Here is a 17841-nt window from a genome sequence, read left to right as displayed (position 1 = left end):
TGTGCCAATATGGCTTTTGGGGTCAAAGGAACCACAGTAATTGCAATACAGAAGTTTTGGTCCTTGCTGTTCACTGCTTTCCAAAAATGGAACACATAGATAACATGTGGATTGAAACAGGCACCATTACCAGCACAAGTGACACATGTCCATTCATATTTGTGCATGTGGTTGTGATGCACTCATTCCTGTCTTCTGAAACATACTTCCTGCTGTACATGCATTAACAGGATGTGATTGTGTCATCCCTATTTGGTATTTGGGAAAAAAATCTCTGTATAATGTTGTCAAAACAAAGGGAACTTACTGTTTCAGAGATCTTGTCAAATTGGGATAGAGTGATGGACAAGCTGCCATTTCTGCAGCAAGGAAGTCAGTAGCTGTATGAACAGAGTGAGAAAGAAAAGAAGACCCAAAGAGTTCTGAATTATTTGTGCTTCAATCAGGCCATCAAAAAGGACTAGGTCACCGGCCAAACTCCAAGCATGTGAAGACCGTTTTGAAGAGCACGTCAAAAGAGCATCTTGGCAAACAAAGATCTGGATGTCTTTGCACATAGGTAAAGCAGATTGCAACATGGATGGATGATGAACTACTTCCTGTATTCTTCAATGGCCCAATGACACCTGGGCTTCTACAAGACCTTATTTGTACCCGTAGGGGTTGCTGCACAATCAACTATATCTGTAATCAGAACACTCTTCCCTGCACAAAGTTGTATACATGCCAAGGCAATGAAGACTGGTAACTCATGCACATTCAACAGACCGTAGTGCAGGATGATTATATTGACTAGAAATATCACCACTATCAACAGCACCACTTGACAGCTCCACATCAGACCTCATCTGAAAGTAGACATAATAAGCTTGTGTGTGTATGTACGTACAGGAGATACATTAAGTCAAACAAATTTGGTGGTGTCCGCTGCTTGCCTACAGGGAGTGGTTGTGTGTGGTTGGTGATCTACCTGAGTGGTAGAGGATTCCTGATGGGAATCCTCAATATTGTGTTGCTTCTTTCCATCTGTTCAGTGTTGTGAGTCTGCAAGATGATTTTGGAGATGGTGTCAGTTTGCAGCTACTGCACAGTACCGTCTCATCATACCCACATGATGCTATCCTTCACAGTTCGTGAGTTAGCTTTGGTTTTGGATGAGAGTGAACTGTTTAAATTCAATGCTAATAGGTTGGAGGAAGGATATTGAGGGTATAGGTAGAGGTGGTTTAAGGTCAGTACTGAGAGGGATTTGCTCGTGTCTTGACCAAGAGGTTACTGGATACATATGATATTATTGACTAAACTCTTCATTTACATCTGGTAACTCAACTGCTATTTTTAATTTTGTGATCTCCAGAATGGATTATTACAAATGTTTTCTTTATGGTGCTACTCCTGAGGACAACTTGGCATCTACAGCTGGTGCAGAATGAGGTATTCCTCCTATTTGGCAGTGCTAATCAGTCTCTGACAACTGCATCAGCTTGCAAGTGAGCCTGAAGGTAGTCTTTCTTTAAACCATGATTTTGTTAGAGACTCACAGTGCCAAAACTCACTCCTCCCCTCCCCACCCACACTGCAATAGCTATTAAGATCAAAATGGATGCTTATTCTAACAGACCCTACACTATCAGTGAGGATGGCTCTCCCATCTGGTATTCATTTTCTTCACTGTTTTAATCAAGCCTGTGTTATCTCGTGGTGCAAGGTTCATATCTTCTCGGTGTTTCAGTGTAATTTGTTTTGGTATGTGTGGGGAAAGACTCCCTTTTGTTTGTAGAAGTCCTTTGTTATGTGTGATATTGTATCTGTGCTCAGAGACGTTGGGCCATGGTGTTTGCTCTAGTGGCACAAAGGGGCTGTAAAGAGGGAATCCTTAGCAGGTCAGCTGAAGAATCCCTAGGTATCATAGGGCTAGCATATGAAAGCCCCCGTGCAGAGGGAATATTAGGGATATGACAGATAGGAAGGGCTGAGTTCGGAAGACCAGGCATAAAACCAATTTGCCCACCTCTTTCAGGTGCTGCACTGTCTGTGGTTCAACTGGAACTGAAGATTGGGTTTGTTATTTTGGGTGCATTTTATAAATGTTTAAGTTAAAACAGAGCTCAGTGTTCTGTACATTCTGCAGACAGGGATATGGCATTTATATCCCCTTCTATTATCTAGTCACAAACCTTATTTTACGGCTTCTAGAATATAATATTAAAAATTATTCTTGAATTGAAAAGAGTTGACACTGAGTGTGCTGTTTCCAGAACCGAAATCTGGACTGTGCTCATGTTTAGGCAAGCCTGACCTATGACTGCTCGCACAGGGGCTGATGATTGCTTGTCACTTCTTTCTAACATCCAAAAGGCTGCTGTGGCTTTAAGTATCACCCAGTCAGCTGTGTTTGGGGCGAGTGAGCTCTGCCAGTTTTAATCACCCGTCTTAGCCTTGTCAAAGGGGAGAAGCAGAAAATGCTGCTCAGCAAGGCTGTGAGGGCATGAAATTGTGTTAAGCAACACTCATGAAAATGACTGGATTTGCTATTTTAGTGTAAGTGTCTAAATGTTTTTGAAATTGTAATTTTCCTGTGCTGTTATGTGTAAAGGTGACCGCTCCATGTTGGGCCCTCAGCAGTTTGCACTAGACAGCTAATCAGGTTGATTCATTTGTTGAAGTGGTCAGTAAGCTCTCTCTCTCTGCAGTTGTATAACAGGATTGAGCTCTTCTGTGACTCATGAGGATATAATGCTGTAGTTATTTTTAAGAGTCTGTATTAGAAACACAGAACTTTCTGAAGCAAACTGTGCAGATGCATTAGGGTTTTATTTTTGTAGGAACCAATATAATTACCTGAAGTGCTAGCTTTACACACTTATTCAGTTTTCCAGCAGTTTTTAGGTACAGTAAGAGCTATTAGTACCTGAGTATCTAGAATTCATGGTAGAGAGCAGCCTTTCTTATATCTGGCCCAAATTAATACATTTCCGCAGTCAAGGTATTTCATTATGCACGTGTTAATTACAGAAGGGATGATTTAAATGAGGTTTGGAATGTTTGAGCATTACCCGGTTCTGCCACATGATGGCATACATCAGTTGAATGAAAATTACAGGATTATCACAGAAATGTCTGTGAATGGAAATGAATTAAATTTTCTGTTTGGGTTTGCAGTAAATTTTCTATTGGGGTTCATTTTCCCTAACTGTTGTTTCAATACACAATTTAGCTTGATCACAGTGAGGGAAGGTTGAGTTGGCTGCTTCCATCATAAGCTGCAACAGATATGGCAAAAAAAAAAAAAAAAGGAGGAAGAATTATTATGTTGGATTGGGGGGTGGACGGGGAAGAGAATCCTGCAAATAATACCAAAATTTAAAAGATATTGGTGGCAGCAATGCTGTTTATAGATTTCCCCCTCACCCCCACCTTTCTCTTCAAAAGAACAGCAGACCCCGAGGGATCAGGGAATCCTTTTAAGTTTTGCAAGACATGGGAGAAATAGTACACTTCATGTCTTTGTGAGATATTTGTTTGTTAATGGTCTTCTGCCAGAGTCTAGTGAATAGTACCTAGCTAATACATTTTAGTGGTGGGGAAAATATCACTATAGCTACAGCTGATAAAAGCATTTAGGGATGGTTCAGTATCAGAAAGGTACAGTATGGTATATGGATCTATTATGTTGTTTAGAGATGGGTCAGAGCCACAGAAATCAGATACAAAGCTAAATCCAGATTTTTTTCAGTGAGCTGCTCTGATGTGGATTTTGGATTCACACCCATCTCTAATATCTAGATTAATTATTATTTAAACCCTTGTTTATATCTTATCCATGACATTGGTTTATGTTCCCTTTTGTGCATAGCTTGCATGAAAAAGATCCCTATTATTGGGAACTGTTTAAGCATATTTCATGTTCTTTATTATATATATTGTGTTTTTTATATGACAGTTTATGAACATATAAGGAAGAAACAATGCTTGCCCCAATGAGTTTACAGTCCACATGTAAGGCTACAGACAACAGGTGGATAGCACAAACACAGGGGAAGGCTGACTCTTTCTGATAAGAAAAAGGAAACAATAAGTGCATGAAAAAAACAATAGTCACCGCAAACGAGCTGTCAAGCCATTGCCAAGTTTTTTGAAGGTACCTACTTTGCAGGTATCAAAGTAGAAAAGAGTCCCCTGTTTTATCCTGGGTTTCACTGTTATATCCTAAGCATGGCTGATCAGGGGATAGTGAATGGCATGAATTAGAATTAAGGGTTAGGCTGAGATTCTTTAAGGCTGCCTAGGGGATGGGGTGTCCAATTCCACTTCTCCCTCTCCCTCAAGGCATCCTGCCTTGACTGTGTGTCTCCCCAAAGATGGTAGGTGAGTTCATCCCCCCACACTCCCCGCAATGGAAAAAGGTGTCTAGGAGGCAGCTGAGTACCAGCGTTTGCATTCTCCGGGATTGGGTCCAGCGATACTGCTCAGAACAAGTGATGGCTGTTTACTAGCTGACCGAACAGTTCACTCTGGCTGCTTTGGAAGGTGCTATGCCTTTATATTAATCACAGTTTGTTGGGTGACCTTCCGTTCATAAGTACAAGTCAGCAAAACAAAACAAAATCCCTCGCCACGTTTCTCACTCGTATAATGAAAAGCAGTTGGATCTCGGAAGTGAATATGAAAAATCCTAAGCATCAAAATGCCTTTGACATCTTTATTAGTAAACAAACACCGAGAAGCTACATTTCTTGTGACCCTGAGTTATGGAACAGTGTATTCTATCATTGTTCTCTCATCATTCCTCCCTCCCCCACCCCGCTCTCCTATTTGACAAGCTGATTCCAGAGGCCAATGACAATGTCCAGGTCTCTTTCAAGTTGAATGCATTTGCTCTGTTTTTGAGAGGGTTGCTTTCCTGCCCTTGGGTATCAAGTCACGCTATGTGGGGGGGAAAATTGCCGGAGTTCATGGACTGCTAAGTGCTTAGCCACTGCACATTCCTAAGTGAAGGCAACTGGTGAGCAAGTGCAGCATTTAGAAATTTAAGAAAATATTTCTCCACTGGGGATGCTTGCTTATTCTATTGACCCCAGAACTGCAACTTAAAATGAAAAGAAAAAAAATGTAGAGATTTGCCTCAGAAGAAAGAGGCAGGTATAGAGATCTGATATTTTTTTTATAGAGGCAAGAATAACTTTTCCTGTCATTGTATTTATTGACCGACATAAAGAAACCACTTCACTTTGAACCCGTGACTTTAGATCTATTTTTTCTAAAGTTATCTCTTATTGTGAAACACTCTTAAAATAATTTTTGAATTACATAATTCAGAATAGGTGAAGTTCTAGAACATGCTTCCAAGGGGAACAGTAGGGGCAAAAAACCTAACTGGTTTCAAGACTGAACTGAAAAAGTTTATGTAGGGAATGGTATGATGAGATTGCCTAAAATGACATGTCACCCATGTGTGACTGCTAGTGGCAAATATCCCCGAAGGACAGGGTTGGGACACTAGATGGGGAGGGCTCTGAGTTACTACAGTGAATTCGTTCCCAAGTGTCTGACTGGTGTGTCTTGCCAGGGTCTAACTGATCACCATATTTGGGGTCAGGAAGGAATTTCCCCCCTGGCCAGATTGGCAGAGCCCCTGGAAATTTTTCCTATTCCTCTGCAGCATGGGGCATGGGGTACTTGCTGGTTTAACCTAGTGTAAATCATGGATTCTCTGTAACTTGACTTCTTTAAACCATGATTTGAGGACTTCAGTAACTCAGCCAGAGGTTAGGGTTCTATTACAGGAGTGGTGGGTGAGGTTTTGTGGCCTGCTGCATGCAGGAGATCAGACTAGATGAGCACGATGGTCCCTTTTGGCCTTAAAGTCTATAAGGTGTATAGTGGTATCTTATGTTTATGTGTCATGTCTTTCATTGTGTCGAACAAACTGCACTCTACATGGATTTATTTATCCACCACTGAAACGTAACTTCTTCTGGAGTAGAACTGGACAGTTGCTCGGTACCAGCTACACAGCACACCAAATTTGTTTGGCGTGGAACTGCGCTAACAATTCCCCAGATGAAAAGTACTATGGAGATTAGGTGACCAGAATGCAACCCAAAATGGCATAGGGTGCAAACACAGGCGAATACTCTTAAACCTGCAAAATCTCGTGGGATCTTTTGCTGATCACAGGTGTTTCAGGCCTTGGAAGCCATGACTTAGCTTCCAGCAGCATAGGAGCCCCTGACACTATATTAGGGTATTGATTCAGCACACTATATCAGAACTCCCGATACACTATCTTGAGAGAGTCTGTTTCCCTAATTTTGCTTCTGTCCCGTACCCTTTTGAAATACATTGGAAAGAGCTGAAACTAGGTTCCGTTCCATTACTTTTCATATGGTGTTTTTCATAAGATTTCAGATAGGTTGTCTTTCTTTATACAGTGCTATAAATGTACATGGCACTGTATGAGCTAGTAAAAGAGTATGGAATCCTGGCCCAATGGGAGCAGGATGAAGATCTATGTTCCTACTGCTGAACACTTATAATCTAAGTTAAGACCTGCCCTGACAAGGCCATATAAAACATGTTGGACTGGAAAGAGGATGACTAGAAATGGTAAGGGTTAGTGTTTTTTTGGAGGTGAATGCCATGTTTTGTGAGTTCCATAAGTTCTGATTTTATTTGTTTTTTTTTTTTTTTTTGCTTTAAGAGGTTTTGAAGAGGGAAAGACTAGGGTTTGTAAGACTGATGGAAGAAATACTTTTTTAAAGAGACATTTGAAAGATGCATGATGGATCAAGTTAGCAAATGGGTTCCAGGTGTAGGCATCTCATGAAAGAAGACATGAAATTGGGAGTGAGAGAGGGGAACTCAGGGAATGTTTAGTTACATGGCTTGATCAGAAAGGGGGCAATGAGGTGGGAGTGAAGAGAATAGAGAAACCCTGAGAATGAGAAGCTTGAATCTGCCCCAGAAAGGAAATCTCCCAGTCCAAAGACTTCAGTTTTGTGTTTGAAGATTATTTCAATTCTGATTTCTCAGCTGTTTGCTAGTTGTGGCGTTAAATGGTGAGATACTTAGTATTCTTCCTCCTGGACAAATGTTCTTGCATTGCACTTGCTATCTGCTAACCTGCTCCCTAGGATGGCAAATCAGTTTTTAAAATATTGGTTTCCCATTTATGATTGCTAATGTCTTATTGGTCATAAAAAGGTAGAGCAATGTGTTGCAACTTTTGCAGTACCAGTCTTCTTCTCTTCTTCTTTCTTGCCATTCCCTGTTCAGGGTTGGCAACTTTCATAGCCGTCTTCCAAAATGCATGATTGTGCACCGTCATGCAAATCGGGGTCTCTCTCTAAAGTTTGCTGATATCCAGTTCGTTTACTGATGTTGTGGCCTCTCCTTGGTTGTCTTCCATCCATGATCATTGAAAGGGCCATCTTACCAATATAACCACTCAGTTCCCTGATGAACACACCCATACCAATGTAACCTAGCCCCCTTCAACTTTTCTTCAGAGGGTCAACCTGCATTAGGTCTCTCAGAACCTCATTTCATTTCCTGTCATGGACTGCCCTGCCATTTGACCCTCTCAACTTCTTCATTTCTATGGTGGAGAGCATACTGGTATCTTTTCTTGTGGCTGGCCTGCTCTTCAACCCTCAATCATAGAATATAAGGGCCTTTTTCTGCCTGTGTCTGAGGCCATGTCTACACTTACTGGGGATCGATGCTGCTGTGATCGATGCAGCAGGGGTTGGTTTAGTGGGTTTAGTGAAGACCTGCTAAATGAACCACAGAGCACTCTCCAAGTCGATCCTGGTACTCCACCGGAATGAGGAGAGTAAGTTGACGGGAGAGTGTCACCCATCGACGCAGTGCAGTGAAGAGACAGCAGTAAGTTGATCTCAGCTATGTTGACTCCACCTATGTTATTCACATAGCTGGAGTAGCGTAACTTAGGTTGACTTACCCCGGTAGTTTAGACAAGGCTTTAGTAACCTCCTGTGCCTCAGAACCATTGCTGTTTAAGAGCTCGCCGAGAAATGCACAGACCCAAGGTCACCATTATTTTTCATTAATAATCTGTGTTTAAGATGTCGCTTTAGCTAAATGCATAATACTGCTTCATTAGAAATCAATTAAATCATTGATTTATAACTGTGTCATGCCTGAGGACCATTTCTGAGGTGGAGCATAGTGGGGGCTGGGTGGAGAAGGAAAGATTGGAGAACTCTGGTAAGGGGATGGGGTGCAACAATACCATGGCTCCAGCCCTGCTGTTCAAACTCTGAGACATAGCAATGCATAGCCTATTGTCCAACAAGGAAAAGTCAGCACACAGTAGTTCAAATGCCCTTGATCTTAAAATAAGCAATGTAGCTCAGAGCAAGAGGGGATATTGGCAGGAAGGGTGGAGGGTCCATTGTAACTTACCAGCCTTGGGTTCTGGTTCTTGCCATATGTCAAGGTTCCTTCCCCACTCTGAACTCTAGGGTACAGTTGTGGGGACCTGCATGAAAACCTCCTAAGCTTACTTTTAACCAGCTTAGGTTAAAACTTCCCCAAGGTACAAACTATTTTACCCTTTGCCCTTGGACTTCCACTGCCACCACCAAACATTATCTGGGTCTATTTTATTAGGAAAGTGTTGTTTGGAAACGTCTTTCCCCCCAAAATCCTCCCAACCCTTGCACCCCACTTCCTGGGGAAGGTTTGATAAAAATCCTCACCAATTCGCATAGGTGACCACCGACCCAAACCCTTGGATCTTAAGAACAATGAAAAAAAGCATTCAGTTCTTGAAAAGAAGAATTTTAATAGAAGTAACAGGAAAAAAGAAGTAACAATAAAAAGAATCACCTCTGTAAAATCAGGATGGTAAATACCTTACAGGGTAATTAGATTCAAAACATAGAGAATCCCTCTAGGCAAAACCTTAAGTTACAAAAAAGACACACAGACAGAAATAGTCATTCTATTCAGCACAGTTCTTTTCTCAGCCATTTAAAGAAATCATAATCTAACCCATATCTAGCTAGATTACTTACTAAATTCTAAGATTCCATTCCTGTTCTGTCCCCGGCAAACGCATCACACAGACAGACCCTTTGTTTTTCCCTCCCCCCAGCATTTGAAAGTATCTTGTCTCCTCATTGGTCATTTTGGTCAGGTGCCAGCGAGGTTATCCTAGTTTCTTAACCCTTTACAAGTGAGAGGATTTTTCCTCTGGCCAGGAGGGATTTTAAAGGTGTTTACCCTTCCCTTTATATTTATGACACCATGACTTGGTGACTTCCTTGGGTTCATCAGGGGGCTTCTTCAACTGGCTCCTCCTGGTAAATCATATGCTATCTCTCCTCTGGATCTTCTGGGGCATCCTCCATGATCCCTGATGCCCTGGCCATCATCAACATCCTGTTGGACAATGAGGCTGATGGGGTTGAGAAGGGGACTGAGAGACAATTCAGGCTCTATACTGGGAGTCCTTGACAGCACCTGCTCAAGTTCCTCATGGAAGGGACATAGGCGATAAGTGCTCCTGGTGCAATGGTTGGAGTCTTTTTTTTTTCTTTTGCCCTCTTGTACAGGAGCCTCAAGTACCTGATTCATTCCCAGTACTGGACCAGAGTCTGCTCAATGCCCAGATGTTTCAGCCTCCATGAAATTTCTTGGTACAGGTGAATTTTCCTGCCACTCCAGGAGAAGTTGGCGAGCATGGTGTCCTCTAACCACACATTGATCAGCCCCCATGTGTGGTTGGCTGGCCAGGCGGCTGCTCTCAGAGCAGGATCCATTGTCTCCAGGATTGATCTGTAAACAGTGCAGCAGAAACCTGTTCTCATATGGTCAGTGAAGCACCCTAATTCCAGTGAAAATTGGAGCATGGGGGTCTGTATAGATCGGGTAAGGGTCAGAAAGAAAATGGTTCAATTCATTGTGGGAATGGGGGTTGAGGACTATTGAAACTCAAGATCTGATACACATCCCTTACCCCCATCCACTCTGATAACAGCTATGGAGCTGTGGCACATCCCTCGGCCATGCTAACTTACCTGAACTGTACTCACCTTCAGACACATGATTCTGGAGTTTAAGCATGGAGAAAAAGGGGGTTATAGCATAACTGCATTCATGGACATGTGTACAGTTGCTAGTGTAGATGTACCCTTAAAAACCCCCACCCCACTCCTTCACGTTACCCGGAGTCTGGCTAATAGTTGTCGTTATTGGACAAAAAGAGACAAAATATTGGGATGAAGTAATCCAGGAATTCCTGGCAAACACCATACTGGACACACACTGGACACACACACAGGCTGGGTACCTCCCTCTCCTTGAGCACATCTCAGATTTGGGGTAAGGACTCCAAAATCTTCATGCTGAATATTATGTTTTGATTCTTGTACACAGAGAATTCTAGTGTCATTGGAAGTGGAATATTTTAGATAATACAAATAACTGAGGCCCAGTCTACACGAGAAAAGTTACACTGTAAGTTAGGGGTGTTTCGTTTTACCAATATAGTTATATCAGTAGGAAGTTGCTTTATGGCAGAATAGCTTATATTGCTTCCTGAGCCAGAATAATCTGTACTGTAAAAACCCCTTTTATACCAGTATAAGTGTTCTGAAACTAGGAGAGTGGTTGCAGTTTAACGATGCCATTACAATTAAAGCAGCAAAACTATCGAATGTAGATGAGCCCTGAGCATTGAAAATATGATGCTTGTTGATCCCAGAAACAGAGATGAGCCATTTTAAAGACAAATAAAACCCTAAAAGGATTAGAACCTACCATTAGAAACTTGCCATTTCTACATGCAAATACCTGATTTGTGCATGCTGGTGGAATTAGGTGTGCAACTGTGAGCATATCTTTTAAAAACCCAGGCACTTAACCCATGTGGCAAGCTGCTCTGCAAATGTATGGGCATTACAGTAGCCACATGCAAGATCTCCTGCGCTAATGAATATTCTGAATGTGTCTCGACAGGAAATTCTCACTTAGGGTTACCAAATTCTATTTCATGCCAATAAACTGTATAGCACTTCGTTCTAGCCCAAGTAACTTGTCTGCAACGTTATTGTATATACTCAGACTCGGGATTCTTGATTCCTAAAAAACTGAAAGCGCACTCGAAGTAAATTTACAGTCCTCTTGAGCATTACTGAGCATAAGGCTGACAAAACTGATGGAAAACATTCAACATGGACAAAAGAGGAATGACTGGGGACCCCACGCAAACAAACCTAATAAACAAATAGCAACACTGAGATATTCTGGAATGAAAACTCAAAACAAAAAATGGCTCCATTGTGAATCAGATTGTTTAACAGAAGCCCGGGTACATTCCAAGGTTATGTCCTTTCATTTCCATACAGATAGTAGCCACAGGGATCTGTTGGACAGATGACAGCATTCTGAAAGGTTCTTTTTCAAATATAGATTACTCAATTATTCCTGGCCAGGAAGGAGCTGGGACTGTGGAGAATATTGGAGGAGGAGTCACTTGTCTGGAACCAGGTATTGGAAAGCCAGATTCAACTTTCCAAATGAATTTAGGAGCCCAGAAAGTTCTGTCTATACTCTGCATAGGAAGTTTAGATCTTGCTGGTACACCATTGAAGTTAATCGGAGTTTTATCATTGACTTCAATGGGAGCAGGAGTCGTCCATTACTGTGTGGATATGCAATGAAGTCAGAATATAGTGGTCTAATAGTCTACAGATTAATTTAATTTAAATGGTTAGTGCTAAAGCAGCATTCAGTGAAAGGGAAGAGACAATCTCATTATTTAGGCCTTTTTTTGGTTCTTTAGCTCAGATTCTGAAGTGTACTACTTAAAATGGTTGCCTTTCAATACAAAGCCTTCTCAAAATTTTCACTCAGCAGAGGGGACCACTGATTTTCTTTCTTTTAATGAGCTCTGGGAATGTCCCACAAAGCAAAATGTATTTCTATTCCAAGGAGGGGGAATCTAAGGAAACACAGGTAGCAGGGCCTATATTTTGAGTTGAGACAAATGATTCATTTTTTGGCTTACAATTTAATAGCTTTAAGTACAAGAATACTTCACCTCTTTGATTCAGTATTGTAACTGTATAAATGTATTGATAAAAGTAACACAATTTTGCCATCTAAGTGGTGCACCATGAAAGATGTGGTCCAAGGGAGCCCAGTCTTTGGAGAACAATGGGTACATAAAACACCCAAACTACAAATCCCATAAGGCACCATGGTACCATTTTGAACAAAAATATTTCAGTTTGCACCTGCAATATGATGCTTTGGGGGCATTTGGTATTTCAACAAAATATCAACATTTTTCACAGAAAGCAGAAGTGGAAAGACTTTCTTTTCTGGTGTTCATGTCAAAACAAGGATTTGTGCTGGAAATGGCCCACCTGATGATCACTTTAGATAAGCTATTACCAGCAGGACAGTGGCGTGGGAGGAGGTATTGTTTCATATTCTCTGTGTATATATAAAATCTGCTGCAGTTTCCACGGTATGCATCTGATGAAGTGAGCTGTAGCTCACGAAAGCTCATGTTCAAATAAATTGGTTAGTCTCTAAGGTGCCACAAGTACTCCTTTTCTTTTTGCGAATACAGACTAACATGGCTGTTACTCTGAAACCTATCTCCTACTGAAGTTCTTGTCTCCAGAATTGTCCGTACCTGCTGGAATTAAAAACAAATGTATTAACTATGAGTTACATCAGAGTAAACCTGGCAGTTATTTTCGCCTTCATTTGTCTATTGAGGATCTTTCAGTTTTTGCCCACTCAACCATGCCCAGATTCCTTAAGGGCTTATCTAATTTGTTTCCTCATATCCCACCCCATCTCCATGGAGACCTTAATGTGATTCTCAGTGCCCTAAGGAACTGCCCATTTAAATCTATGGCCACCTATTTGTTCTGCTACTTCTCCTTTAAGACCTCATTTACGATTGCTATCACCATAGCTAGAAGGGTGGGAGAACTTGGAGCATTCATGGCTGAACCGTCTTAGCCCTGGTCTACACTAGGACTTTAGATCGAATTTAGCAGCGTTAAATCGATTTAAACCTGCACCCGTCCACACAATGAAGCCCTTTATTTCGACTTAAAGGGCTCTTAAAATCGATTTCCTTACTCCACCCCTGACAAGTGGATTAGCGCTTAAATCGACGTTGCCGGCTCGAATTTGGGGTACTGTGGACACAATTCGATGGTATTGGCCTCCGGGAGCTATCCCAGAGTGCTCCATTCTGACCGCTCTGGACAGCGCTCTCAACTCAGATGCACTGGCCAGGTAGACAGGAAAAGAACCGCGAACTTTTGAATCTCATTTCCTGTTTGGCCAGCGTGGCAAGCTGCAGGTGACCATGCAGAGCTCATCAGCAGAGGTGACCATGATGGAGTCCCAGAATCGCAAAAGAGCTCCAGCATGGACTGAACGGGAGGTACGGGATCTGATCGCTGTTTGGGGAGAGGAATCCGTGCTATCAGAACTCCGTTCCAGTTTTCGAAATGCCAAAACCTTTCTGAAAATCTCCCAGGGCATGAAGGACAGAGGCCATAACAGGGACCCGAAGCAGTGCCGCGTGAAACTGAAGGAGCTGAGGCAAGCCTACCAGAAAACCAGAGAGGCGAACGGCCGCTCTGGGTCAGAGCCCCAAACATGCCGCTTCTATGATGAGCTGCATGCCATTTTAGGGGGTTCAGCCACCACTACCCCAGCCGTGTTGTTTGACTCCTTCAATGGAGATGGAGGCAATACAGAAGTAGGTTTTGGGGACGAAGAAGATGATGAGGAGGAGGTTGTAGATAGCTCACAGCAAGCAAGCGGAGAAACCGGTTTTCCCGACAGCCAGGAACTGTTTCTCACCCTAGACCTGGAGCCAGTACCCCCCGAACCCACCCAAGGCTGCCTCCTGGACTCAGCAGGCGGAGAAGGGACCTCTGGTGAGTGTACCTTTTAAAATGCTATACATGGTTTAAAAGCAAGCATGTGAAAGGATTACTTTGCCCTGGCATTTGCGGTTCTGCCTTTGCAAAAGGTTTCTGGGGAGGGCAGCCTTATTTCGTCCTTCATGGTAGGACACTTTACCACTCCAGGCCAGCAACACGTACTGGGGAATCACTGTAGAACAAAGCATTGCAGTGTATGTTTGCTGGCATTCAACCAAAATCCGTTCACGCGGTGGGAGGAGGCAAAATGCGACCTTGTAACGAAAGCACATGTGCTATGTATGTAATGTTAACTTTCAAGGTTTACCCTGAAAGAGTGTAGCCACTGTTTTATAAAATGTGTCTTTTTAAATACCGCTGTCCCTTTTTTTTTCTCCACCAGCTGCATGTGTTTCAATGATCACAGGATCTTCTCCTTCCCAGAGGCTAGTGAAGCTTAGAAAGAAAAAAAAACGCACTCGCGATGAAATGTTCTCCGAGCTCATGCTGTCCTCCCACACTGACAGAGCACAGACGAATGCGTGGAGGCAAATAATGTCAGAGTGCAGGAAAGCACAAAATGACCGGGAGGAGAGGTGGAGGGCTGAAGAGAGTAAGTGGCGGGCTGAAGAGAGTAAGTGGCGGGCTGAAGACAGGGCTGAAGCTCAAAGGTGGCGGCAGCGTGATGAGAGGAGGCAGGATTCAATGCTGAGGCTGCTGCAGGACCAAACCAGTATGCTCCAGTGTATGGTTGAGCTGCAGCAAAGGCAGCTGGAGCACAGACTGCCACTGCAGCCCCTCTGTAACCAACCGCCCTCCTCCCCAAGTTCCATAGCCTCCACACCCAGACGCCCAAGAACACGGTGGGGAGGCCTCCGGCCAACCAGCCACTCCCCCACAGAGGATTGCCCAAAAAAAAGAAGGCTGTCATTCAATAAATTTTAAAGTTGTAAACTTTTAAAGTGCTGTGCTTAAAGTGCTGTGTGGCATTTTCCTTCCCTCCTCCACCACCCCTCCTGGGATACCTTGGTAGTCATCCCCCTATTTGTGTGATGAATGAATAACGAATGCATGACTGTGAAGCAGCAATGACTTTATTGGCTCTGCAAGCAATGATTAAAGGGAGGAGGGGAGGGTGGTTAGCTTACAGGGAAGTAGAGTGAACCAAGGGGCGGGGGGGTTCATCAAGGAGAAACAAACAGAACTTTTACACCGTAGCCTGGCCAGTCATGAAACTGTTTTTCAAAGCTTCTCTGATGCGTACCGCGCCCTCCTGTGCTCTTCTAACCGCCCTGGTGTCTGGCTGCGCGTAACCAGCAGCCAGGCGATTTGCCTCAACCTCCCACCCCGCCATAAACGTCTCCCCCTTACTCTCACAGATATTGTGGAGCACACAGCAAGCAGTAATAACAGTGGGAATATTGGTTTCGCTGAGGTCTAAGCGAGTCAATAAACTGCGCCAGCGCGCCTTTAAACGTCCAAATGCACATTCTACCACCATTCTGCACTTGCTCAGCCTGTAGTTGAACAGCTCCTGACCACTGTCCAGGCTGCCTGTGTACGGCTTCATGAGCCATGGCATTAAGGGGTAGGCTGGGTCCCCAAGGATACATATAGGCATTTCAACATCCCCAACAGTTATTTTCTGGTCTGGGAATAAAGTCCCTTCCTGCAGCTTTTGAAACAGACCAGAGTTCCTGAAGATGCGAGCATCATGCACCTTTCCCGGCCATCCCACGTTGATGTTGGTGAAACGTCCCTTGTGATCCACCAGAGCTTGCAGCACTATTGAAAAGTACCCCTTGCGGTTTATGTACTCGGCGGCTTGGTGCTCCGGTGCCAAGATAGGGATATGGGTTCCATCTATAGCCCCACCACAGTTAGGGAATCCCATTGCAGCAAAGCCATCCACTATGACCTGCACATTTCCCAGGGTCACTACCCTTGATATCAGCAGATCTTTGATTGCGTGGGCTACTTGCATCACAGCAGCCCCCACAGTAGATTTGCCCACTCCAAATTGATTCCCAACTGACCGGTAGCTGTCTGGCGTTGCAAGCTTCCACAGGGCTATCGCCACTCGCTTCTCAACTGTGAGGGCTGCTCTCATCTTGGTATTCATGCGCTTCAGGACAGGGGAAAGCAAGTCACAAAGTTCCATGAAAGTGCCCTTACGCATGCGAAAGTTTCGTAGCCACTGGGAATCGTCCCAGACCTGCAACACTATGCGGTCCCACCAGTCTGTGCTTGTTTCCCGAGCCCAGAATCGGCGTTCCACAGCATGAACCTGCCCCATTAGCACCATGATGCATGCATTGTCAGGGCCCATGCTTTCAGAGAAATCTGTGTCCATGTCCTGATCACTCACGGGACCGCGCTGACGTCGCCTCCTCGCCCGGTATCGCGTTGCCATGTTCTGGTGCTGCATATACTGCTGAATAATGCGTGTGGTGGTTAATGTGCTCCTAATTGCCAAAGTGAGCTGAGCGGGCTCCATGCTTGCCGTGGTATGGCGTCCGCACAGAAAAAAGGCGCGGAACGATTGTCTGCCGTTGCTCTGACGGAGGGAGGGGCGACTGACGACACGGCTTACAGGGTTGGCTTCAGGGAGCTAAAATCAACAAAGGGGGTGCCTGTACATCAAGGAGTATTTCAGGCAGGACTGCACGGAGGGTTCCAATAAGAAATGGTGCACCTAAGTTATCGTTGTTATTGGAACAAGGAGGTTAGCCTGGCCTCTGATTGATACATGGCTAGATTTACCTCGCTGCACCTTCTCTGTGAGTGACTGCAGTGTGACCTAGAGGAATGAGTCCCCTAGACAGGGGAGGAGGCAAATGAGTACAAAACAAATCTGGTCTATTTCTTGTTTTGACCCACTCCATCTATCTTTTACATCTTTGGCTGGCAGCAGACGGTGCAGAAGGACTGCATGCCATCCACATCTCATGGCTGCTTGGCAGAAGATGGTACAGTACGCCTGCTAGCCATCCCCATCTCTTGCCTGCCTGGCAGAAGATGGTGCAATACGACTGCTAGCAATCCTCATCTCTTGCCTGCCTGGCAGAAGATGGTACAGTACGACTGCTAGCAGTCCGTATCGCCTGCCTGCTCACCATAAGACGGTTCAATAGGACTGACTGCAGGACTAAAGAGAATGACCTGGTCAAGTCACTCCAAATTTAGTCCCTGCGCCCATGTCTGCCCAGGCGCTCCCAGCCGACGCGGCCAGGAGCACCTCGGACACGATGAGGACGACTACCAATCGTATTGCACCGTCTGCTGCCAGAAGGCAAGGGGTTACTGCTACTGTGCAGCAAAGCCGTACCGCGTCTGCCAGCACCCAGGAGACATAGGGTGACGGTTACCTGAGCGGGCTCCATGCTTGCTGTGGTATGGCGTCTGCACAGGTAACTCAGGAAAAAAGGCGCGAAATGATTGTCTGCCCTTGCTTTCACGGAGGGAGGGAGGGAACGGGGGCCTGACGACACGTACCCAGAACCACCCGCGACAATGTTTTAGCCCCATCAGGCATTGGGATCTCAACCCAGAATTCCAATGGGCAGCGGAGACTGCGGGAACTGTGGGATAGCTACCCACAGTGCAACGCTCCGGAAGTCGACGCTTGCCTCGGTACTGTGGAAGCGCTCCGCCGAGTTAATGCACTTAATGCACTTAGAGCATTTACTGTGGGGACACACACACTCGAATTTATAAAACCGATTTCTAAAAAACCGACTTCTATAAATTCGACCTTATTCCGTAGTGTAGACATACCCTAACACTACCTTCTACCATGATAAGATCACACTATGCCCCCACCCACAATTCCAACCCAGTGTCTCATCAGATTTTCATATCAATCAGGATATCCATCCACCAGTATTCTTTCCCAAGCCTCACTCCTCAA

At 44.2% G+C, this 17841-nt stretch overlaps 1 protein-coding gene and 1 long non-coding RNA gene across 2 annotated transcripts in view; both read left to right on the top strand.

Moving 5' to 3' along the window:
- Positions 1 to 2458: 2458 nt before the first annotated feature.
- LOC142070595 (uncharacterized) overlaps positions 2459 to 17841 on the top strand; it is a 155549-nt gene continuing 140166 nt past the window's right edge. The window contains exon 1 of the long non-coding RNA XR_012666463.1: positions 2459 to 2541. This is a non-coding gene — a long non-coding RNA (uncharacterized LOC142070595). The remainder of the gene's footprint in view (positions 2542 to 17841) is intronic.
- On the top strand, positions 13057 to 14876 carry LOC142071008 (uncharacterized). The gene is made up of 2 exons (XM_075125153.1): positions 13057 to 13946; positions 14335 to 14876. Exons 1-2 carry the CDS (start codon positions 13367 to 13369, stop codon positions 14874 to 14876), a joined length of 1122 nt encoding a protein of 373 aa, XP_074981254.1. The 5' UTR covers positions 13057 to 13366.

This window comes from Caretta caretta, chromosome 1 (assembly GCF_965140235.1).
Source record: "Caretta caretta isolate rCarCar2 chromosome 1, rCarCar1.hap1, whole genome shotgun sequence".
NCBI classification, from domain to species: Eukaryota; Metazoa; Chordata; order Testudines; family Cheloniidae; genus Caretta; species Caretta caretta.
Note: the sequence above shows the minus strand (reverse complement) of the source record. Positions and strands in the feature narration are given on the sequence as shown.